Source organism: Symphalangus syndactylus, chromosome 20, assembly GCF_028878055.3.
Source record: "Symphalangus syndactylus isolate Jambi chromosome 20, NHGRI_mSymSyn1-v2.1_pri, whole genome shotgun sequence".
Taxonomy (NCBI): domain Eukaryota; kingdom Metazoa; phylum Chordata; class Mammalia; order Primates; family Hylobatidae; genus Symphalangus; species Symphalangus syndactylus.
Genome location: NC_072442.2, coordinates 14,029,798 through 14,055,623, shown reverse-complemented (window position 1 = coordinate 14,055,623; position 25,826 = coordinate 14,029,798). Strand labels below are relative to the sequence as shown.

General features: G+C 46.0%; 1 protein-coding gene across 1 annotated transcript in view; it reads right to left on the bottom strand.

Annotated features, from left to right (window-relative positions):
- Window positions 1-17,924: 17,924 nt before the first annotated feature.
- The window catches only part of SCPEP1 (serine carboxypeptidase 1), a 29,448-nt gene continuing 21,546 nt past the window's right edge, over window positions 17,925-25,826 (bottom strand). The window contains exons 11-13 of the mRNA XM_055258822.2: window positions 23,598-23,735; window positions 22,404-22,567; window positions 17,925-18,520 (exon numbers count right to left, since the gene is read on the bottom strand). Coding sequence (XP_055114797.1) covers window positions 18,458-18,520; window positions 22,404-22,567; window positions 23,598-23,735 — 365 coding nt within the window. The 3' untranslated portion in view covers window positions 17,925-18,457. The remainder of the gene's footprint in view (window positions 18,521-22,403; window positions 22,568-23,597; window positions 23,736-25,826) is intronic.

Genomic DNA, 25,826 nt, shown 5'->3' with positions numbered 1-25,826 from the left:
ATACTCTATAGCTTCAAGGGACTTCAGAGTTCTTAAGGTAATATCACATGTGTTTTCATTTTGTGCTTCTACTATCATGGTTAAGGGCATGAACTCTAGGCCAGGCACGGCTCACACCTGTAATCCCAGCACTTTGGGAAGACAGGGTGGGCAGATGGCTTGAACCTAGAGTTTGAGACAAGCCTGGGCAACATAGTGAAACTTTATCTCTACAAAAAAAAATACAAAAAAAAAAAAGTAGCCGGGTGGCATGCACTTATAGTCCCATCTACTCAGGAGGTTAAGGTGGGAGGATGCCTTGAGCCCAGGAGGTTGAGGCTGCAGTGAGCATGATTGTGCCATTGCACACTCCACCCTAAGTGACAGAGTGAGACCCTATCAAAAAAAGAAAGGGAAAAGAAGGAAGGAAGGAACGAAGGAGAAAAAGAAGAAGAAAAGAAGAAAGAAGGAAGGAAGGAAGGAAGGAGAAAAAGAAGAAGAAAAGAAAAAAGAAAGAAGGAAGGAAGGAAGGAAAGAAGGAAGGAAGGAAGGAAAAGAGAGAGAGCATGGGCTCTAGCCACAGACTACATGGTTCAAATCTCATGAGTGCCACCTTGTAACTGTGTCATATTGGGAAAGTTATTTAAACCTTCTTTGCTTCATGTTCTCCATCTGTAAAATGGGTAGAATAACAGTCCCAGCTCAGAGGTATATGATTAAGTGAACAAACAGCTACAAAACACTTAGAGCAAGTGCCTGGCATTTAGCAAGCACTCAGTAAGGACAGCTGTTACTATTCCTACCGCAGCAGCGTGCCTATTGTCTTCCCCACTGCTTAGACCTTTCTGTGGTAGCGGAGTTTGCAGGAATCCTCATCTGCACTATCTTTCATTGCATCTCCTCCTGGCCACTGTTGCTCATATCTGCCATATGGATGAGAAAGGAGTGTGATGGTGACCAGGGTTTTCTGGAGGGTCTATGATGGGGCTTGGCATCCTGGAAGGAGTAAACATTACAAATGGTGGCATTCAATGGCAAAAGCCTTTACGAAGGTCTCGGAAGGAGGGAGGAGTTGCTAAAATGGAGACCTGTTCAAAGCTGGAGGAAAGGGGGAAACATTTGGTTCATGGTAAATGAGCTTGACTTCGTTTAGTCCATGTTAGCCAATAAGTTTCCCAGAAGTTCTCAAAGCAACTCCTTTTGCTGACCTGACACTGCAGCTGCAGTCAGGGTTCAGCCAACCTGCGTAGCAAGACGCTAAGGTGAGGCCAACTGGCTTCCCAGATAACATAGAAGGAACAAATCCCCGAGTTTGTTTAATTCCGGCCAAACTTAACCGAACGTAGGAAAAAAAATTGATTTCCTAGGAGGTCTGAGAGCTGTTGAGAATATGTGTATAGTAAAGCAGACTAGGGCAGGGGAGTCCCAGATCATCTTGTGATCAAATCAGATGGACAGGACTTTGCCAGGCGCTTTTCATATTAGTTCACCCTCCCAACAATCCCACTAGCAAAGTGTTATTCACCTCTTTAACAGAAAAGTTAAATAATTTTCCTGCAGTGATCCAGCCAGGAAGGGGTAGAGCTGGGACTGGAGCTGGGTCTGTTTGACTCCAGGACCTAAACTCTTTCTGTGGATCAAAAAGATGGATAGGCCGGGTGCAGTGGCTCACACCTGTAATCCCAACACTGGGAGGCAGAGGTGGGAAAATTGCTTGAGCCCAGGAGGTCGAGACCAGCCTGGGCAACATGGTGAGACTCCATCTCAAAAAAAAATAAACAAAATAAATAAAAAATTAGCCAGGTGTGGTGGCACGTGCCTGTGTTCTCAGCTACTTGGGAAGTTGAGAGGGGAGAATCACTTGAGCCCAGGAAGTTGAGACTGCAGCGAGCTGTGTTTGCAACTCTATGTATGCTCCAGCCTGGGCAACAGAGCAAAACCCTAACTTGAAACAAAAATTAAAAAGATGGATAGCAGTGCTGAGCTTTGGGGCTGTTCATGGCACTGTTCTGTGTTGTTGTTAGCAAATAATAATTAACATTTATTACCCTGTGCTAAGACTCTTATGTATATAATTTCATTTGCTTCCCCTAGTAACCCTATAGAGAAGATACTATTATTCCCTTGCTTTTGCAGATAAGATTAAGGTATGGAGACTCTGAATAATGTGTCCAAGGTCACACACCTAGTAAATGGCAAAGCTAGGACCCAAGCCCAGGGAGTCTCCAAAACCCATGCACTCATGCCGCATGCTGTTCTCCTACCAGAAACAGGAAGCAGCAGCTCTCAGCACTAACCCCAACCCCAACCCCAACAGTTCTAAAGTCCTGTTCAGGGGCAGGAGGAGGAAACTGCAGGGCCAGATAATTCCTGCATGAGCTTTGGAACCAGGCAGCGCTAAATTCACACTGAGCCTGGCAACTCACCGTGAAGACTGCGTCTCAGCTTGGCCTCCAGCCTCCTCTTCTCCATCCAGACCCAGCTGTGGCTGCCTGCTCCTTTCTGCCATTTTCCAGGATTGTGGTGTGAACACACAGGGAAACAAAAGTGCTACAACCCCGTCTGTGTCCGGCCCCGTTCTCTCTTGCTTTCCGCCCAGCATCAACAGACCACAGCGCCCCCTCAGTTTCCCCAGAAAGAGATTGCTCACCTACACTCACAGCAATAGTGAATGATGTGAAATTAACTGAAAGTTTCAAGGCAGAGCTGGGGAAGGGGATCTACTGAAAACGATTTCTTTTTTATTCTTCCATACTTCTTTTCAGCCTACCACCCATTTCTTGTCACCCCACCACCTGGCTTTTCCCTCCACACATCCCCTGCCAGGGTAGGGGTGGTGACCCAGAGGGGACTTCTCTCTTCTCTATGTCTTGCTCTTCTCTGTGGTTTTTCTTGGATCCCTGCTCCAGTTAACCGCCATCTTTTCTTATCCAGCACACCGTTGGGTGCCTCCCTCCACAGTAAGTGCCATTCTCTCCCTGCAAGAGGCTTCCTTGGCCAGTACCCCTTTGCTAAAGCTCTTTAGTAAAAGGACTACAGTGAAAATGGTCATTACAGCCGGAGCTGTAGTGCTTATCTTGGGAAGGGAAGCGCGACTGCCTTTGCCTGCACTGGCCTTTCCCCCACTTCCTCCATTTCCAAAGGTCACTGGTTTCAAAGTTCTCGGCAAGTCTGCCCTGAGCTCCTCTTTTCCCATCTGTGGGTTTCTAGCTCCTCCTAACAGCAAGAGGGATTTGTCTCTGAAGGTTGCCAAAGGGAGTGGCAAGAACCTCTCAGAGAGCAATTACCTTGAAGAGCCCTCCCTGGAGAACAGGCTCTTTCTTTTCCAAATTGGAAAATCCTCACGTTGTGCCAATTAGTCCAGAGGGCGCTTGGAACTTTACCAGCCGAAACACACAACTCTTAAGGGGAAAGTGAGCAAGAAACAAAGGCAAACTTCAAGGGGCTGTGGCAGGAGCCAGGTGGCTTTTAAAGAAAAAGCACAAGGTAAGAACGAGCTGTGACCCTGGTGGAACACAGCGTTAAATCCATCTCAGAAACAACCATCACTGATGAAGTGCGGGACTTTTTTCTCCTAATAAAGTGTAGATTTCATTGCCAAGTACTACAGCCAACCCCAGTACCCTGGAGGTGAAATGTCTATTTTGAAAAAGGCGTAACATCAGAAACATCCTGATGCCCATAAGTAAAGGGATGATATGACCCACTGAAGGTTAGTTAGTTATTATAGTAACAGAATAGCCCCAGCCTGGACAACATACAGAGACCCTGTCTCTACCAAAAATTTCAAAATTGGCTGGGTGTGGTAGTGTTCACCTGTGATCCCAGCTACCTGGGAGGTTGGAGGGTCACTTGAGTCCAGGAGGTCAAGGCTGCAATGAGCTGTGACTGCGCCACTGCACTCTAGCCTAAGCGACAGAGCAAGACCCTGTCTCAAAAAAAAAAAAAAGAAGAATGGCTGTCTGGGCACAGCACGATGGCTCACATCTGTGATACTAGCACTTTGGGAGGCTGAGGCTGGTAGATTGCTTGAGCTCAGGAGTTTGAGACCGGCCTGGACAACATGGTGAAACCCCATTTCTACAAAAAATACAAAAGAATGGTGGCTCATGCCTGTACTCCCAGCTACTTGCGGGCTGAGGTGGGAGGATCCCGTAAGCTTAGGAGGCAGAGGTTGAAGCGAGCCGAGATTGCGCCACCGTACTCCACCCTGGGCGACAGAGTGAGACCCTGTCTCAAAAAAAAAAAAAAAAACAAGAATGGCAAACATGGTTACATGTTTCTTTTTAATCATATTGGCTTTGGGATGCAGTGTAAGATTTATTTTGAAATATATTTGCTGCCGTTTTTATACTTTGCCAAAGACAACACCCAACTTTGTTTCCTGTCCCCAGGTGAACAGCAGCTGATTGTTTGGAGGAGCCTGAAGGTGTATGCAGGCTGGCAGAAGGAAGCTGGCTTGGATGAACATCTTGCCATATAGAGTCACAAATTGAATGGCCCCTTTTCAGCTTGGTTGAGAGCAAGCTCCTGAAGCTTTAATCTGGGGTCAGTTTGGGGAAAAGAAGAAATCTTACAGAAACTGGCCAGGACATATCACATGTAGGTTGGAAGAGGGACATTGACAGGGGCAATCTAGTCCAGAATGAGTTCTGTATGCCAGAGGACACCAGACCAAGCTATGTCACTGATGATGCTATTTAATTCCAGAGGGAGTCAGTTGGATGCAGCTCTTGTTTTGAGTCTGGCCCTAATGCTTTTGGCTGACAAATTCCTTTTTCTTCTTTTGAGGCAGGGTCTCACTGTCACCCAGGCCGGATGCAGCGGCGCCATCACAGCTCAGGTGGTCCTCCCACCTCAGCCTCCCAAGTAGTTAGGACTACAGGCATGCACCACCATACTTGGCTAATTTTTGTATTTTTTTGTAGAGACAGGGTTTCACCGTGTTGCCCAGGCTTGTCTATAGCTCCTTGGCTCAAGCGATCCTCCCACCTTGGCCTCCCAAAGTGCTGGGGTTCCAGGCATGAGCCACCATGCCCAGCTTGGCTGACAAATTCTAATGGCAGAAAAGATCAAATACCAAGATTGCTTGTAAACATCACAGCAAAATATTGCACTTACTTCACTGACCCCTGAAGTGACCACGTTTTTCTTTTGTTTTGAGACAGGGTCTCACTCTGTCACCCAGGTTGCAGTGCAGTGGCATGATCATAGCTCACTGCAGCCTCAACTTCCTGGGCTCAAGTGATTCTCCCACCCCACACTCTTAAGTAACTGGAACTATAAGCATGCACCACCATGCCCGGCATTTATGTTTATTTTTATTTTTATTTTTATTTGTAGAGATAGGATCTCACTATATTGCCCAGGCTGGTCTAGAACTCCTGGGCTCAAATGATCCTCCCACCTCGGCCTCCCAAAGTGCTGAGGTTACATATCTGAGCCATTGTACCCAGTCAGTGACCACTTTTGAGAAACAAAAAAACATTCCCAATCCTAACATATAGATCTGAGCCCCAAAGCGTCTGTGTCTTCGCCAGATTTGATTTACTTTAACTAAGTACATTGTTTAAAAAAAATTAAAATAAATAGAGAGGGGGTCTCCCTATGTTGCCCAGGCTGGTCTTGAACTCCTGAGCTCAAGCGATCCTCCATGTTGGCCTCCCAAAGGGCTGGGATTACAGGTGCCAGCCACTGCATCTGGCTTTAACCAAGTATATTCGAACACATGTTCTTTTAATTTAGGGTTTTGGGGTTTTTTTCTTTGCTTTTTTACATTGGTATATTTATTTTTAAATATTTTCTCAGCAGTTGCTTTTTCCTAATTCAGATGAAAACAGGGCCTGGCTTGGGCTTTAGCAAATTAAAACAGGTTATGCTTCTAACGAGCAGAGTTAAATGTGTTCCCAGAGAGTTGCCAGTGCCACTTTATTTTTGGTTACAGTTCTCTCAAGAGGACCTTTTAATAGCTCTTGAAGTAGGGGCAGTAATCCTTGGAAACAAGACAAACCAGTTTTCTCCCCTCTACCCCACAACTCCCTTTTGCCTTTTACACTTGAAGCAACTAAATTAGAAGTTGAATGTCATGAATCCTATAGTTTTACTTGAAATTTCCTGCCGCTGACACTAATGTTTTCTTTTTTGTTAGAATCAGGAACACTTAAAAAGTCAAACCTCCTCATGACCTGATCTCAAAGTACATTTGAAATGTTTTTTTTTTTTTTTTTTTTGAGACAGAGTTTTGCTCTTTTTGCCCAGGCTGGAGTGCAATGGCGCGGTCTCGGCTCACTGCAACCTCCACCTCCCAGGTTCAAGTGATTCTCCTGCCTCACCCTCCTCCTGAGTAGCTGGGATTACAGGCACCTGCCAGCACACCCAGCTAATTTTTGTATTTTTAGTAGAGACGGGGTTTCACCATGTTGGCCAGGCTGGTCTTGAACTCCTAACCTCAGGTGATCTGCCCACTTCGGCCTCCCAAAGTGCTGGGATTACAGGCATGAGCCACTGCGCCCGGCCTGTAATGTTTTTTTCCCATGGCAACATTTCTCAGCTATTCTGGGCTTATGAAGAAGAGTATAACAATGCCTTTCCCAGTTTTAAAACCACATTGTATTTAGTCAGAATTAGGCATGGCTGTAAGTGGTAGAAAAAACAAACCAACAGTAGCTTAAGATAGAAATTTATTTCTCTCCCATGTAAAGCGAGAAAAAGAGTACAAAGGTGGAATGGTGGCTCCAGTCCTCAAAATCCGCAGGGACCTCGGCTCATTCTAGCATATCTTCCTACCATGATCCCAAATGGTTGCATTCACATTCCAGCCAGCAAAATAAAAGAGGGGGAAAGGGAACAAAAGGCACACCAAAGGGGACGGTTTCCAGCTGCTGCCAGAACACTTCTGTTTATATCCCGGTGGCCAGAACTTAGTCACGTGGCCACACTTAACTGCTGGGAAATGTAGTATTTTTTTTTTTTTCTGGATGGCTGTGTGCCCAGTTAAAAATTCTACCTCTATGCCGTACACCCTAGGGCCTATGGTCTTAAAATTTACCAATTTCTATCAATTTTGCCTTGAGAATTTGAAACACCTCTTGAGATTACTAAATAACAATATAAGGTGGTATAAAATCAGTATCAGAAATACCCCCACTCTTTATAATATTCACACAACATTTTACCAGAATTTTGCTTTTGGGAATCCATAGTAATTAAATAACTCTAAAACCAGAAAAAGCTTTAAGCAAAACAATGTTCATCAGTTATTTATAATCAGAAAAACTGAAATGACACTTTGAGAGGCCCAGGTGGGCAATTGCTAGAGCCCAGGAGTTTGAGATCAGCCTGGGCAACGTGGTGAAACGCTGTCTCTACAAAAAAATTTAAAAAATAAGCCAGGCATGGTGGTGCACACTTGTAATCCTAGCTACTCGGGAAGCTGAGGTGAGAAGATCACATGAGCCGGGGATGTCGAGGTTGCAGTGAGCCAAGATGGCACCACTGCACTCCAGCTGGGTGACAGAATAAGACCCCGTCTGAAAACAAGAGAAAGAAAAAGTGAAATTTGAATAAATGTCAAAATATGGAGGACTGGTCAGATGAAGTGTACAACATTTTCTTAATGGAATATTATGTATCTGTTAAAAATGATATTTACAAGGCCAGACACAGTGGCTCAGGCCTGTAATCCCAGCCCTTCAGGAGGCCAAGGCAGGAGGGTTGAGGCCAGGAGTTCAAGACCAGTCTGGGAACCAACATGAGACTTTGTTGCTACAAAAAATTGAAAAATTAGCAGGGTGTGGTGGTGGCACCTGTAGTCCCAGCTATGCAGGAGGCTGAGGCAGAAGGATCACTTGAGCCCAGAGGTTCAAAGCTGCTGTGAGCTATGACCATCCCACTGCACTGTGTTCTCCAGCTTGGATGACAGAGCAAGACCTTATCTCTTTAAAAAAAAATTATACCGACAAAGAACTCACAGTAACATAGATAATTCTTATAATGCCCCGTTAAATAAAAAATATAGGGATATGAATTAAGCCAAATGACTTTTTTGGGTAATGAGACTTTTAATAACTATTTTCCTACATTTCTTTATTTTCTAAATTTTGTTACTATTACACTTACTAGTTTATTAGAAATAAAAAATATCGCTGGGCACGGTGGCTCATGCCTATAATCCCAGCACTTTGGGAGGCCAAGATGGGTGGATCACCTGAGGTTAGGAGTTCGAGACCAGCCTGGCCAACATGGTGAAAACTGTCTCTACTAAAAGTACAACATTAGCTGGGTGTGGTGGCACATGCTTGTAATCCCAGCTACTCTGGAGGCTGGGGCAGAAGAATCACTTGAACCCAGGAGGCAGAGGTTGCAGTGAACCGAGATGACGCCATGGCACTCCAGCCTGGGCAACGAGAGTGAAACTCCATCACAAAAAAGGAAAAATAAAATAAAAAATATCCTATCCTCTAGTCTCTCTAGTTACCTACACTTGACCCATCTTTAGGTACCTACACTCTACCCATCTCATAGGGCTCAGTTTAATCTGACCTCCTGTCCAAAAGTTTTTCTGGCCATTCCCTCTCTTCTGCATTATTGCTGACACCACTTGTAATGGGAAGTCATTTCTTTTTTTTTTTTCGGAGCAGGGGAAGAGCCTCACTTGGTTGTCCAGGCTGGAGTACAGTGGCATGATCATGGCTCACTACCTTGACCTCCCAGGCTCTCCCACGTCAGCCTCCTTGAGTAGCTGGGACTATAGGTGCACACCACCATGCCTGGCTAATTTAAAAAATTTTTTATAGAAATGGGGTCTCCCTATGTTGCCCAGGCTGGTCTTGAACTCCTAGACTTAAGCAATCCTCCTGCCTCAGCCTTCCAAAGTGTTGAGATTACAGATGTGAGCCACTGCGCCTGGCAAAAGTCTTTTTTTTTTTTTTTTTGTCTTGCCAGCATCAGGCAGAATCCTCTGATGAGAAGCTACTGGGGCCTCAATGAGGTTATACCTTTTCTCTCTCTCCTCCTTGGTAGATACAGAGTAGTCCTGTAGGCCCACTAATCAGATGCTCCAGCCCAGGACTTTGAATTGGTGGAAATAACTTTGTAGTCTACGTGGGCTTTGGATATTTGAGGATATTAAGATATTTTTAACTTGGGGGGTAGTAGGGGAGTGATGATGGTATTATGGTTGTTTTTAAATTCTATTTTTAAAATGTAGGGGTTCAAGTCCAGCAGAAATGTTCTATCTCTCCATATATGGAACCGAATTGCCTATGGGATAGTACTGAAGAAGTGGGGCTAGGGACCGGGGCAGTGGCTCATGCCTGTAATCCCAGCACTTTGGGAGGCTGAGGCGGGTGGATCACCTGAGATTGGGAGTTTGAGACCAGCCTGACCAACGTGGAGAAACCCTGTCTCGACTAAAAATACAAAAAATTAGCCAGGCATGGTGGAGCATGCTTGTAATCCCAGCTATTCGGGAGGCTGAGGCAGGAGAATCGCTTGAATCCCGAAGGCAGAGGTTGTGGTGAGCCGAGATCGTGCCATTGCACTCCAGCCTGGGCAACAAGAGTGAAACTCCATCTCAAAAAAGAAAAAGAAGAAGAAATGGGACTGGCACAAGTGCCTCTTGCCTGTAATCTCAGCACTTTGGGTGGCCGAGGTGGGAGAATTCCTTGAAGCCAAAATCTCGAGACCAGCCTAGTCAAAATAGTGAGACCCTCTACAAAAAAAATAATTAAAAAAAAAAAAAAGAAAGAAATAGGGCCTTTAGGAGTGATTAGTGGGGATGGAACCCTCATGAAAGGGCCCTCACCAGGCACCACACCTGCTGGCATCTTGGTTTTGCACTTTCCAGACTCCAGAACTGTGAGGAATAAATTTCTGTCATTTATGAAGGGCCTAGTCTAAGGTAATTTTGTTATAGCAGCTGGAAAGGACTGAGACACTATGTAGTTTCTATGACACCAGACACAAGGCATTTAGAAAAAAAGGGTTTTCTTCTTCTTCACAGCGAAAGGAAAAACTCAGTTCTTCACTTGTGACACCAGATGTGTGTGTGTTTAGCGGGGGTTCCTATACCAAGCAATTCTCCAATTCTCTGGAGACACCAGCTGGGTATACTACAATGCAGTTCTGACATGATCTATCTGAAGTTAGTACCTACCCCACAGCTGGTTGCCAATCAAAAGTCCAGGTTGTCACCTGGTGTTTCTGACAGGCTGTGAGTCAGAGGGTCCCATGATCCCTTTCTTGAGTTTAATCGTTTGCTAGAACAGCTCACAGAACTCAGGAAATGTTTGTTAGTCCATTCTCACATTGCTGTAAAGACATACCTGATTGAGAGGCCGAGGTGGGCGGATCACGAGGTCAGCAGATCGAGACCAACCTGGCTAACACGGTGAAACCCCATCTCTACTAAAAATACAAAAAATTAGCCGGGCCCGGTGGCGGGTGCCTGTAGTCCCAGCACTTTGGGAGGCTGAGGCAGGAGAAGGAGAATGGCATGAACCCAGGAGGCAGAACTTGCAGTGAGCCGAGATCGCACCACTGCACTCCAGCCTGGGCAACAGAGCAAGACTCCATCTAAAAAAAAAAAAAGAAATACCTGAGACTGAGTAATTTGTAAAGAAAAGAGGTTTAATTGGCTCATGGTTCTGCATGTCGTACAGGAAGCATGGTACTGGCATCTGCTCGGCTTCTTGGGAGGCCTCAGGAAACTTACAATCATGGTGAAGGTGAAGGGGGAGCAGGCACCTCACATGGCCAGAGCAGGAGCAAGAGAGAGACTGAGGTGCTGTGAGAGGCATTTGAACCAGAGCGACTCCATCTTGAATAGGGACTGGATGAAATAAGGCTGAGACCTTCTAGGCTGCATTCCCAGGAGGTTAAGGCATTCTTAATCAGAGGACGAGCTAGGAGGTCAGCATGAGACACAGGTCATAAAGACCTTGCTGATAAAACAGGTTGCAGTAAAGAAGCTGACCAAAATCCACCAAAACCAAGATGGCAACAAGAGTGACCTGTGGTTGTCCTCACTGCTACAGTCCCAGCAGCATCATGACAGTTTACAAATGCCACGGCAATGTCAGGAAGTTACCCTGTATGATATAAAAGGGGGAGAAACCCTCAGTTTTGGGAATTACCCATACCTTTCCCAGAAAACTCATGAATAATCTACTGTCTTGTTTAGCTAAAAATGGGCAACCAGCAGCCCTTGGGGCTGCTCTGCCTATGGGGCAGCCATTCTTTTGTTCCTTAACTTTCCTAATAAACTTGCTTTCACTTTACGCTATAGACTCCCCCAAAATTCTTTCTTGCGTGAAATCCAAGAACCCTGTCTTGGAGTCTGGATCTGGACCACTTTCTGGTAACATCTTTCTGGCAACCACGAAGGGACTATACTGAGGAGACCCCTGACCCACAGGAAATAGACTGCAGCACCGATTGGCTGACTGTGGGTAAGTGATGGGGTACCCGAGTAAAGGATGGGATTGGGCTAGAGGCCCAACTTAGAGGAGTTAGAGTCTCTCCTGAGACAGAGAGGGTTAAAGGCCCCAAGAAAAGGCAACGATGCTTGACCGAACCTGGGTTCGAGGCCCAACTTAGGAAGGTGAGTTCTTCCTAAGATTTAGTGGGTAAAGTCCCTCTCAGCTAAGTACAGGTTTGGCACTATGGGACGTTAACTGCTCTTCTATTTGGATTAATCTGCCTTGCACTCTGCTGACAGCTGTGGGTGACAGGATTAGGCATGCACAGGACCATGGGACATGGGGAACTATTTTTCTCCCCAAAAGGGGAAACTTGCGAGCTGATGGGACTCCTGGAGAAGATCCCTTCACGACTGACAAGCAGCCATCTGAACTTTTGGGTCAATGTTGCTGCAATGGCTGGGTCTTTCTCTGGCCTCCCTGATTGCCTCGCCTTCCCCACCCTGCTGCCACCAATGCTTTTCTCACTTTCTCTCCTTTCCCTTTCTTATCTTTTCTGCTACTCAGGGTGATCATCTTGCCCAGAGACCACATATTGAAACTCTTGGTCGGAGGTTAAATTAAAGATGACAGGGCCCAACCCGGGGCAAGTTTGAGCTTTGCCAGTTCAATGTTGGGTGCTAAGCAGAGGGGTTCATGTCTTTGTTTTGTCACACGTATTTTACTCTGGCAGGAATGGAAAATGTTAATTCGGGTCCCCTGTGTAGCCGGTTGCAGGGGGCAGCTTACAATATTGAGAGGCTTTTGCCTGTGGTTCCATGATTTTCCTTTGTGTTGCAGCTTGGCCCCCAGCGCTTTGATGCAGCAAGCAAGGTCGCTAAGACCGCTCAAGGAAAGAAAACCCAGAAACCTGATACAGAAGTTAAGAAGAAATTACTTAGGCAGATAGTGAGGATACAGAAGTCCTCAGTAAGGTTTTCCTTTTAATGAAAAGCAGCCCCAAATCATTTACCTTTCTAACAAAGAGCAGCCTATAAAATCGAGCTGCAGACATAGATGCCGGCAGTCATGTCAATCATGTTCAAAAGGGCGGCTCTATCTTCTCTTCTCTGCCAACCACGTGTATATTAAGGAGCAGACAGGATGGCACCGGCCAAAGGGAAAGTTCATTTGCATAATAAGATTAGGGTGGGGCAGCCAGCCTTCCCAGTGCACTATGTAAACATCATATCTGATCGAACCAATCAGCCCTAGGTAAATCAGCCGTCACCTCCTCAAGCCTGATTATAAAATTGGGTGCATCCACCACCAGCCAGTCTTTTCCTCTAAGAAGTCCCCTCTCTCTCACTAGAGAGAGAGCTGTTTTCCTCTTTTTTTCCTTTCTTTTGCCTATTACACCTCTGCTCCTAAACTCCTTGTGTGTGTCCATGTCCTAAATTTTCTTGGCACGAGATGACAAACCCCGGGTATTTACCACAGATAACATCACCACTTCACTGACATGTCAGCCAAAGGGTAAGAATTTCTTACCAAAGTTCTGGCGTGTGTGTGTGTGTGTGTGTGTGTGTGTGTGTGTGTGCAAACTGGCCGAATAAATGGTAAAAAGCACTGTTTTTTCTTTTCTTTTTTTTTTTTTGAGACAGAGTTTCACTCTTGTTGCCCAGGCTAGAGTGCAATGGTGTGATCTTGGCTTACCGCAATCTCCGCCTCCCAGGTTCAAGCGATTCTCCTGTCTCAGCCTCCCGAAGAGCTGGGATTACTGGCATGAGCCACCATGCCCGGCTAATTTTGTAGTTTACAGAGATGGGGTTTCTCCATGTTGGTCAGGCTGGTCTCAAACTCCCAGCCTCAGGTGATCTGGCCCCCTCGGCCTCCCAAAGTGCTGGGATTACAGACATGAACTACCATGCCCGGCCCAAAAATCACTGTTTATCGCCTCCACAGTTTTAATTGAGAAAAAGGATTCATGAGGCTTGTCTTAAGCTGCGGCAAATCTGGTATGTTTTGTGTGTTTTTACGTATTGTTCTGTCAGAAAGAGGGGTACCTTAAGATGGAACACAGGCCTAGGACCCCATAAGCCCACCGTTCAAGATGACCCAGCAAATTGGTCAGTTATGTCTTTGGGAGCTTGACCTTATAACCAAGCTCCTCTTGGTTTTTGCCATCCAGGGAACAAGAATTTTGAGGTTCATGTTATAGTTAGCCCTATAAATTATCTTGAGCAGTTAAAAGCTTTTGCAAGTTTGAAACTGGCTGCTCTGACACCTTCTGGGAAGTGCAATAGAAACCACCCAATCCTGGCCTGGCGCGGTGGCTCACGCCTGTAATCCCAGCACTTTGGGAGGCCGAGGCGGGCAGATCACTTGAGCCCAGGAGTTTCAGACTAGCCATGGGCAACATGGTAAAACTTCATCTCTACAAAACTTTATCTCTACAAAACTTCATCTCTACAAAAAATACAGAAATTAGCTGGGCATGGTGGTGCATGCCTGCAGTCCCAGCTACTGGGGGCGCTGAGGTGGGAGGATAACTTGAGCCCAGGGAGGTGGGGGGTGAAGGCTGCAGTAAGTTGTGATTGTGCCACTGCACTTCAGCCTGGTTGACAGAGCATAACCCTGTCTCAAAAAAAAAGTTTTTTTGTTAATATTTATGAAAATAGATTCACATCAAAAGAAGAAATACTCATAATTATTACAGTCCTCGTTTCTACAGTGGGTCACAAGGTCATAGTACTTATGACTGCCCTCATCTATGATTTATTCTGCGTATCTTTTGCCCTCGGCAAGCACTTCAGTTGGTCATGGCTTTTTGCCTGATGGAATGACTTAAATCTTTTGTGAAGGGTCTCGGCCATTAGCGGTCTTAATTGGGTTGTTGTAGCTCTCCATTGACCTCAATCAGAGGATATGGCAGTACTAGGGGATGCCCCAAAGGATCTCCTGCATTCTCCCTTCTTACGTCCATTGTGTAGGAGCAACCCCATTTCCTCTTGATAGTCAGGATCAATCACTGCAGACAGCACTTTGCCTGTTGATGCAGTGCCCAAAGAGGCCAGATGGTGGCTTCAAGCTCCAATTTCACGGATTATCTGCTGTGTCTCCTAGAGAAAACATTTCTCTCGTTGTAACTAAGACCTCTAGACCAGCAAAACCTAAAGTTGCAGGGATGGGAAGCAAAAATTCTACCACTGGATCACTAGGGTTAACAGTGAGAGGAGTCACTTTCATTTTTATCCCTTGATAACTGGACTCATGAGTCCTGGGTATGGGAGAAACAAGGCTGTTGATTTAGAGCACATACCACATACAGGAGGGTGGTGCCCCAGCCCTGCAATCTATCCCCACCTAGCTGGCACTATAACTGAATTTTCAGTTATTCAACCATCTGTCAAGGCAGTTGCTTCAAGAGGATGGGGAACATGGTGAGAGCAGTCAATTCCACATGTATAAATTCACTGCTGCCTTTCATTTGCTGTGAATACCATAGTCATGGATAAGGCACTCCGTAGGTCCACAGATGCTAATTTTGGCAGAAGCATTGTGGGAAAGGAAGGCACATCTATGTCCAGGGCAAGTGTTAATTCCATTGAAAACACAGTGCTGCCTGCCTCATAATAAAAGTGGTCCAATGTAATCAGCCTAACACCAGGTAGCTGGCTGATCTCTTCAGCAGTGATGCCACATTAGGGGCTCAGTGTTGTTTCTTCTGCTGGCAGATGGGGCACTCAGCAGTGGTTGTGACCAGGTCACCCTTAGTGAATGGAAGTCCATGTTGCCAAGCCCATGCATAGCCTCCATCCCCACCGCCATGGCCACTTTGTTCATGAGTCTACAGGAGTGGCTGAAGGAAGCTAATAGCCACAGAATGGGTCATCTACCTACCTGATTATTAAAATCTTCCCTTGCCCTAGTTGAATATTCAGATGGAAAACAATGATCTTCATACTTGGCCATTCAGAGATCTAATCTCATACCTCTTCCTCAGAGCTTCTTGTTATCAATTTTCTAATCAAGTTTTTTTTCTTTTTGAGACAAGGTCTCACCCTGTCACTCAGGCTGGAGTACAAATATGGCTCGCTGTAGCCTCAACCAACCTCCTGGGCTCAAGTGATTCTCCTACCTCTGCCTCTTACGTAGCTGAAACCACAGGGGTGCACCAACATGCTGAGCTAATGTTTTTATTTTCTGTAGATACAGGGTCTTATCATCTTGCTCAAGCTGGTCTTGAACTCCTGGACTCAAGGGATTCTCCCACCTCAGCCTCTCAAAGTGCTGGTATTATAGGCATGAACCACTGTGCCCAGCCTTCTAATCAAGTTTCTCCAAAGTTCCTGAATACCCAGCTAAATCATGAATTGGTGCAGACTTATTCTTCTGTTCATTTCCCCTTCCAGGGAAAATGAAGAGCTGAGTGCACTGTTCCAAGTTCTGTCCACTGGGAGGATTTCCCTTCACACCATCTTTCCGGGCTGTCCTGGAGCGTGGCCATGGTGCTATAGCCATGCACATTCAGGTGACGCATGCATACTGTGGAGCACTGCCTGTAAATCAAGCCTGAGAGTTGTCTTCCTTTGTCAACTGATCACAGGGATTCCCTAGGAAGGTAGGGGTGTCTGTTGAAGGAGAATGTTATACAGCAGGAATAAGAGCCCTGGGCAAGTCTAGGAATTTACTTCAAGATCTTAGGGCAAGACACGATTAACCTGTCCAGACAGCAATGGAAGGGCGGCTTCTAATGGCCAAAAAAGTTTGAGGTCCCCTAGCTTCATCTGCCCAGGTGACTCATCTCAATGTTCAGAATTACATTTCTTCTCAACCAATGCACTAACTTTTAACAGAAGAGACTCTGTGAGGTTGGGAATTCAACTTGCTTTATGATTCACTGCTTTGTTGGATGGTTCACCAAGACTCACAAGGCTCAGTAGCAGGTTATACTAATAGCTAATTTTTTTTTGTAACAAAAGATGCACATCAAAAGCACAGGTAAAAAGGATACACATTGGTGACGTCCAGGGGTATCCAGCACAGGCTTCTAAGGTTCTTCCTTTCCATGGGCACACTGGAGTTCTTGCTAACAGTGAACCACAGCGACATGTGTAGTCTCTGTCCCAGGAGCCTATTTTTAGTCTCAGGGTCTGAAGGAACTGGTCATGTAGACATAACCTGCTGTTAACTGTTTCCTCACAGTCTGCAGGAATAAGCTGTGGGTTTTTTATTTTTTTAATTTAATTAATTAATTAATTTATTTATTTTTGAAGAAGAGTCTTGCTCGGTTGCCCAGGCTGGAGTGCAGTGGCGCGATCTCGGCTCACTGCAAGCACTGCCTCCCGGGTTCACGCCATTCTCCTGCCTCAGCCTCCCAAGTAGCTGGGACTACAGGCACCCGCCACCACGCCTGGCTGATTTTGTGTGTGTGTGTGTGTGTGTGTGTGTGTAGAGACGGGGTTTCACCATGTTAGCCAGGATGGTCTCCATCTCCTGACCTCATGATCCGCCCGCCTTGGACTCCCAAAGTGCTGGGATTACAGGCATGAGCCACCGTGCCCAGCTGTTTTTTTAAATCTCAGCCTTTGGCCAGGCTTGGTGACTCATGCCTGTAATCCCAGCACTTTGAGAGCCCAAGGCAGGTGGATTGCTAGAGCCTGGGAGTTCGAGACCAGCCTGGGCAACATAATGAGACTCCAACTCTACAAAAAAATTTTAAAAATTAGCTGGGTGTGGTGGTGCATGCCTGTGGTACTAGCTGCTTGGGAGGCTGGGGCAGGAGGATCACTTGAGGCATGATTGTGCCACTGCACTCTAGCCTGGGTCACAGAGTGAGACCCTGTCTCAAATAAATAAATAAATAAATAAATAAATAAATAAATAAATAAATAAAATCTCAGCCCTGCAACTACAGAGGTGATATTTCTTTCAGACAGTCCTAGAAGCTGTTAGGATCCCCTATGCAGATTTTTTTTTTTTTTTTGAGATGGGGTCTCTGTCACCCAGGCTGGAGTGAGTGGCTTGATCATGGCTCACTGCAACATCAACCTCCCTGGCTCAAGTGATCCTCCTGCCTCAGCCTCCTGAGTAGCTGGGACTACAGGTATGTGCCACCATGCTCGGCTAATGTTTTTATTTTTTTTGTAGAAATGGGGTCTCCCTATGTTGCCCAGGCTGTTCTTGAACTCCTGGGCTCAAGCAATCCTCCTGCCTCGACCTCCCAAAGTGCTGGGTTTATAGGTGTGAGCCACGGTGTCAAACCTCCTTTTGTAGATCTTGAGCTATGAATAAAAAGTTAAAAGTCCTGAGCTAATTATTTTGATTTTAAGGAAATGTGGCAATCCTTTGACTAAATAATTACACTTTTATGAATTTATTCTAAGAAAATAAGGAGGTACAAAAAAATCTAACTATCAGGGTGAATCAACAGAGCACTATGTATAATAGCAACAAACTAGAAATTATTATACTTGTCGGAAACAATTGGGAATTTTGTAAATAAACTAGAGTACAACCATAAAGTAGAATGCTCCACAGCCATTAAAAATGTTATAGAAGAACATTTATTGACATGAAAAGGTATTTCGGATATACTGATATGTCAAACAAATAGTAAAACAACATAAAGTAATGATTCATTTTGGTAAAAAATATATATGTATATATATATATAAAACAAATTCTGCAAGGACATATGCTAAATTGGCAACAGTGCTTACCCCGGGAAGGGGGTATAAAGATGTTGATTTACTCTTTGGGTACCTGTATTTCCTAGTCTTTCTATAAATCACATCATTTGCTTCTGTCATAAGAAAAAATAATATCTATTATCATCCTTTATTTTGATCAAAACAAATCAATTTTTAAAAAAATCTTAGGTTTTTTTAAGAAGCAGAAATAATTTCCAAATTGCCTCCAGACAATGATTTTTGTCCTCTGCGGAAGTGGTCAGAACCTTCTTGATCACAGCCCCAGTTAGATACAGGAAAGAATGGCGCTTCCTACAGCTTCAGCGGCCTCAGCTCCACTCTGTGCCCCAAGGCCAAACCAGCTCATCTCCAGCTCCATCCATCCTATTCTTGCTGAGTCACCAGTCTCATCATCTTCAGAGCCATGTCCCCTTGGTCAGAAGGAACCTAGAAAAAAATATCTGAGTTAGTGTTCCTGGTGCTATTCCTGGGGCTGGGGTCAGAGGCAACATCCTGAAACCTTGCTCCCAAAAGGGAGCCAGCTCTGTGACAGCAATCTGTGCACATCCCTGAGAGTGGGTCCTTCCTGAAAATGACTCCTGCACTGGATGAAAGCTCTTCTGGGCCCCGACTGGGCTGGGTGGCAGGGACCTGGAGAAGTCAGCATTTAAGACAAGAACCGTCTACTCCATTTGGGGCTGATCTGTTGATTTCTTGGTAAGGGTCATGCTCATGGTACTAGACCTAGCCTGTTCAAGGAAGAAGAAAGATTCTAAACATTTTAAAGGAGTCTGTCTAGAAGAGATCCCAGATTGAGAATAGAGAAATGGCTGAGAAGGAAGCTCACAGGAGAGAGCCGCAATTAATAAAAACAAACAGGGCCCTTTGGATGGCATCCGATTTTCGCATTGTTATTCAACTTTCTTTTGTTTTCCCTCAGATTTTTAGAATAAGTCCTTCAAAATTTCCTTCCCACACAGCATCAAAAGGGGGAAGGGCAGAGGCCTCAGTTTCTCCCCTACACAGAAGGGGTTGGAGTGTATGGTCTCCCCATTATGCAGTTCCCTGGCTCCATGATTCTCTATGGAGTGTATGGTCTCCCCATTATGCAGTTCCCTGGCTCCATGATTCTCTATGGCACACGCATCCTTGACTCTTCCGCCAAGAGTTCCCAGGAGGCACAGGCACGGTGGGGCATCCTAAAATGTCATTTAATCAATGAAAGGGGAAGTGGTTTGGGGACGACTTAACAATAGTCTCCAAGGGCTATTTTAAGCCTGTCCCCAACTGATCTGTTGTTTTATATGTGACAAAAGAGGAAATGGGCCTGAACTCTAGTATACGAGCGCGTGGTTGGCTTGTTCCATGCCCTCCTACCAGCCTCGGCAGGGACTTCTCTCTAGTGCAGGCTGAGCATCCCTCATTGGAAAATCCAAAATGCTCCACAATTCCAGCCTTTTTGAGTGCTGCCATGAGGCCACAAGTGGAACATTTCACACCTGCCCCATGGGCGGCTGCATTCAAAATGCAGGCGCACAACACACAGTTTATTTCTGCATCCCCAAGGGGGTTACTGTACAGTAACCTTTTAATCAAAACACAGCATTGTAGGTAGAGACCAAAAGCTGCTGTTGCTTGTTGTTGCTGTTATCTAGCAGCTGACACAGATATTCTGGTCATGCTACTGTGCTGCTCAGTTACTCTGAACACAGTTTTTCCACTGTATTAATGGTATGTTGTATTTCTTACTGTGAAGTACTTATGTGTGACTATGTGCAAGAAAAAGATTGCTTATCGGCAGCGTATAAATTTGGAGTCAGAAATGATATGATGCCCGACAACCACAGATTGGTTGAAGAGCCATGGGTGGCTGAAACAGCCACCCTTTGCTCTCTAATAACTCAATGCACACAAACTTTGCTCCATGCACAAAATTATTTAAAATATTGTACAAAAGTACCTTCAGTCTATGTGTATAAATAAGGTGTATATGAAACATAAATGAATTCCATTGCCTAGACTTGGGTCCCATTCCCAAGATATCTCATTATGGATATGCAGATATTCCAAAATCCAAAAAAACTAAAAATCTGAAACATTTCTGGTTCCAAACATCTCAGATAAGGGGTACTCAACCTGTAACAGTGCTTGGCTCTAAGACTTCCTAATTTTTTTTTTTAGTCAATATTGAAGGTACTCAGATCCTGAGAGCCACAAATAATGCCCTCTCCCTCTGTGCCCTGCTGCCTTGTTTGTTCTCCCTTTAGATTAAGTCTATTTGTTTATTTATTTATTTACTTTTTGAGACAGAGTCTCACTCTGTCACCCAAGCTGCATGCAATGGCACGATCTTGGCTCACTGCAACTTCCGCCTCCCAGGTTCAAGCGATTCTCCTGCCTCAGCCTCCTGAGTAGCTGGGATTACAGGTGCCCACCATCATGCCCAGCTAATTTTTGTATTTTTAGTAAAGATAGCTATGTTAGCCAGGCTGGTCTCGAACTCCTGACCTCAGGTGATCCACCTGCCTTCGCCTCCCAAAATGCTGGGATTACAGGTGTGAGCTACCACACCCAGCCTAGATTAAGTGTCTTTTGAGAGTGGGCTGCTTTCTCTGGCTTCTTAAAGGAAGCTACTGTCTCTTCTCCTCACTACCCATTCATTTTCTCCAGTCTTTCCATTCTGGCTTCTGAGCTTGCCACCTCACCAAAATATCTCACCAACGCAGGTGCCAAGGACATCAGTGTAAGCACATCATCACTCACGATCCAGCCCTTCCTGAGTTCTCACTTGGCACTGCAGGCCCCTCCCTGCTTTGGGGATGCCGCACATCCCTGGTCTCCCTCCTCACTTATCTGGCTGCTCCTTTCTCAGTCTCATTTGTAGGCTCTTCTTCTGCCTTCTGTTCTATAGGCAATTCAAACTCAGCTTGTGCAAATTCCCTCCATCCCAAACCACAATGCTGGAGTAGAAACCTGCAAGCCACCCTTCAGTTCTTTTCCACCCCAAATGATTACCAAGTCCTGCCAATTTTCCCTTCTTTACACTTCACCAAATCCATCCACTTTCCTCCTTTCTGGATTTACCTGACAGCCTCATTGATTGGTCCTTGGCCCCAGGCTTGCCCCATGCCCTCTACTGCTAGAATGGTGTTTCTTGGACAAATCTGTTAATTTCACTCCTTTGCTTAAAACCCCTGCTTGGTGCCCTACTGTCTGAACTCCTTAGTGTGGACTGGCTCCTCTGCAGCCACCCCCCTCCAGTGTCCATTCCAAGGCCTCGCTGTCTGAGGCTCCTCTGGACCTTGTATTCACTGCTCTCCATGCTCCCCACCTCCTCCTCTTTCCTTAAATCACTCCACGCATCACGTGGGGCACAATCTTCCAGATCTGCATGCCTGGGCAGGGCACCCTTCCCTGGGCCAAGCCCCCTCTTAGCATTGCTCGCCCAATGCTGTTGACAGTCTCCTTGCCTGTCTGTCTCTAGACCACAGGCTCCTTGAGGACAGGGACTGAGCACCACTCACCCTTGTGCTCGCAGTGCCTAGTGCTAATAGCGGAATTTTGTTAGGAAACTCAAAACGCTCCCAAGCCCTAAGTATTTCTTTTTTAATTTTTTTTTTTTTTTTTTTTTTTGAGACAGGGTCTCGCTCCGTCACCCAGGCTGGAGTGCAGTGGCATGATCTTGGCTCACTATAGCTTCTAACTTTCAGGCTCAATCAATCCTCCCACCTCACTCAGCCTCCTGAGCAGCTGAGACCACAGGCATGCGCCACCGTGCCTGGCTAGCTCTTGTTCTTTTTTGAGACAGAGTCTCACTCTGTTGCCCAGGCTGGAGTGCAGTGGTGCTATCTTGGCTCACTGCAGCTTCCACCTCCCGGGTTCAAGCGATTCTCCTGCTTCAGCCTCGCAAGTAGCTGGGATTACAGACATGTGATACCACACCTGGAAAATTTTTGTAGAGACAGGGTTTCACCATGTTGCCAAGGCTGGTCTTGAATTCTTGAGCTCAGGTGATCCACCCGTCTCAGCCTCCCAAAGTGCTGGGATTGCAGGCATGAGCCTCTGTGCCGGGCCTAATTTTCATATATATTTTTTGTAGAGACAAGGTTTCTCCATGTGGCTCAGGCTGGTCTCAAACTCCTGGGCTCCAGCAATCCACCTGCCTTGGTCTCCCAAAGTGCTGAGATTACAGGCGTGAGCCACTGCACCTGGCCCTCAGGCCCTCGTACTTCTTACAAGACCCACCTGGGCAGTGGACAGAGGCATAATAACTGCCTGTGGCTTCCCTCTCAGGATGATTTTTAAGTCTGGAACAAAAGCTCTCTCTTACCATGTGACCAGCTTTCAGAATCCAGTAGAAAGCAAGATTCTTGTAGGACTTGACGAAAGCAGATGTTTCCAAAGATTTAGGGTCACTGTACAGGGCCTTCCACTTCAGCTGACTGAATTTAGGCAGTTCTGGCCACTTCAGTTTCCGCACCCAGGCCTCCTGACCTGGTGAGAAGGACAAAGAGAAAGGCCTGGCATTAACAGCTGGGTAGAGTAGGAAAAAAGTCTAGGTCCTAAAAGTTGGTGCTTCCCAAACTGCAATATGCATGAAACTCACTCAGGATCTTGTTAAAATGCAAATCCTGATTCAGAAGATCAGGGTAGGGCCTGAGCATCTGCATTTCTGACTCCCGGTGAAACCTAGGCTGCTGGGAGAAACTTAACAGCTGCAAGGCCTGACTGATTTTGCCTCTGCATCTCTCACTGCCATCTGCTCTTTAGGAAGGGAACTGGGGACCTCTGGAGGCAGACAGGCCTGTGAAGAGGACTGAGAGATGTCGGGAATGAGATAGTGATAAGGATCACCCGGGCAGTTCATGGAGAAATGCAGCAGCTTTCCAAATTGTCCTTGGTGTCCCTTGCTTACCAGTCACAAAAATATTCAATCCTTCTGGTTTCACGAGGCACGTCACATCCGTCAGACCTTGTGCCTCTATTAGCCTGCCAGTTCAGAGAACCTGTCTCTGAGCCTCCACTAGGCTCTATTTAATTTGGAAGTGAGCACATTAAATAGGTGGTAGGTGATAGGGCAGGAGTTAGGATTCCACAAAGACCATTTCCCCTGGGTCTTCAGAGTTACAGTCGTTAGGGTTTAGTTTTAATTCACTCTGCAGTGGTTAACATCGACTGTGATGCCGCACAAAAATGAGGCTCTCCCTTAACTAAATAGCACATTTGCCCAATAACCAGGAAAATGTCTTTCTAAGTTTTGTGGTAGAGACAGGTGGTGTTCTTTTCTTTAATCATACCTAAGGGCCCCCAAACCCAGATAGGCCCAGGCTTCTGAGGGGTCACAGCCACGTGCAGCTCCCCACTTTTGGAATAATCAAGGTCGGGGTAGACAGATGTAATGGGAAATGGCCTTCCACCTGGCATTTCAACATCACCCACCTCAAGACTGACACGTCCAAAGCCAGTTCCCTTCCAGTTGAACCCATAAAACTGCCTCTATGTGCCTCTCAGAGTCAATTCCTACCCATGGTATCTACGATGAGATCAAGCTGCCCATTATACACGGTCACGTTGATCCCTGCCTCCAGCAACTTGTCCACAATGCTAATGACTGGCTTCATGAAGTCCTCCTCCATGTTCACAAAGACGTTGGTAGCCTGGCCTGCACATGGGAAAGGAGAAAGAGGGAGAAGCTTGGAATCTGCCAAAACAGGAGGTACCTTTCAGCCCAGAGCATCTGAACAACGACTGAATGCACAGATGCTTCACAAACAGGGATGAACCAGCCCAGAAATTTGTGCCGACTGGTCAGGTGTAAGGCACACATAGAAAGTACATGGGGTCCATTCTCTTGAGAGTTTGTGATGACAGCAGGCACCATTTTTAATGAGGAATTGACACCTGGAATAGGCTACTGTCCAAGGAAACAGGGAGGGAGAGGCCCAGGAAATACTCATTAGGCTGGTACACTCAGGGAATAAATTGTGCTTTGGGCCAATGTCAGTTTTCCTGTTTTTTTGAGTAACACCAGGGCCAAGTTTCAAGTCCTGAACGGGTGGGCCTACCTTATAATAAACCAGATCAAACCTAAACCAATTCAGAGCTGGCCCTCAGGAAAGCCAAATGAATAACAAGCCCCAGGCAAGAGAGGAGCTGGTACTCTTGCTAGCTCCTGCCCATCAGCATTATCGTAACATGAATGACAGCAATAACAGTGGCAGCCACCATTATTTGCTAGTCACTGCCAAGGAGGCATCTGACAAGCAACATCCCATTTTCTTCTTCATTACCCTGGGAGATAAGAAAACTTTTTTTTAAAAAAATTAATTTTTATTTATTTATTTACTTATTTGAGACAGAGTCTCACCCTGTCACCCAGGCTGGAGTGCAGGGGTACAATTTCAGCTCACTGCAGCCTCTACCTCCCATGTTTAAGTGATCCTTCCACCTCAGCCTCCCAAGTAGCTGAGACTACAGGTGCACACCACCACGCCCAGCTCTTTTTTTTTTTTTTTAGACAGCGTTTCACTCTTATTGCCCGGGCTGGAGTGCAATGGCACAATCTTGGCTCACCGCAATCTCTGCCTCTCGGGTTCAAGCGATTCCCCCACCTCAGCCTCCCAAGTAGCTGGGATTACAGGCATGCGCCACCCCACCCGGCTAATTTTGTATTTTTAGTAGAGACAGGGTTTCTCCATGTTGATCAGGCTGGTCTCCAACTCCCGACCTCAGGTGATCCGCCCGCCTCAGCCTCCCAAAATGCTGGGATTACAGGCGTGAGCCACCACACCCGGCCACACCCAGCTCTTTTTATTTGAGCTAATTTTTCTTCATTTCTAAAATTCCCTCAGCACTCAGGAGTAATGAAAAAACCAGGGATAGAATGAGCCCTCTGGTGACTGCAGGTTGGGAGAGGAGGGGCCATGTCCCCTGAGAAAGCTCCCAGCAGCAGCAAATCATAGGCTCCCAGCAGCAGCTGCAGGACCACTGACCCCATATCCTTGGGGTATCTTGAACACACATGAAACAAAACCCTCTTAGGCTTGGAGTGTTTTCCCTTCAGAAATCTGAGATCTCTGCTTGCTCAAGGCCTTCCTATAGGACTAAAGTAGGAACTTTTCCAAGATTTCTACCTGGCCCTGGTCTCTAAGGATTTCACTATTTCCTCACCATGGCCTTGAGACCAGAATGCAGTAATGCCCGGCCATATCCAGCATCAGGATGCCTGGGGAGGTCAGCAAGAGAGAGCTGGTCAAAATCTACCCAAGCACCTGGGCGTGTCTGACATCCTGCAAGGACGTTTGCCACGAAATCTCATCTGCAACCAACTGTGGCCTTGGATGTAGCTTTTTTATCTTAATTTTTTATTACGGAAAATTTCAAATGGATACAAAAGAGAAGCATACAACGTTCCAATGTACCCATACCAGGCTTCAACAATTATTAACTCACAACCAATTACACGTTATTTCCCTCCCCACTCAGCTCCCTACCAACCCCTTATTTTGAAAGAATTTTGACAAATCTTTTTTTCCTTCTTTTTAAGAAACAGGGTTTCTCTCTGTTGCCCAGGCTGGAGTGCAGTGGCACAATCATAGCTCACTGTAGCTTCAAACTCCTGGGTTCAAGCAATCCTCCCACCTCAGCCTCCCAAGTAGTTAGGACTATATGCCACATGCCACCATGCCCAGCTAATTTTTCTGGTTTTTTTTTTTATAGAGATGGGGGTTTTACTATGTTGCTTAATTGTGGC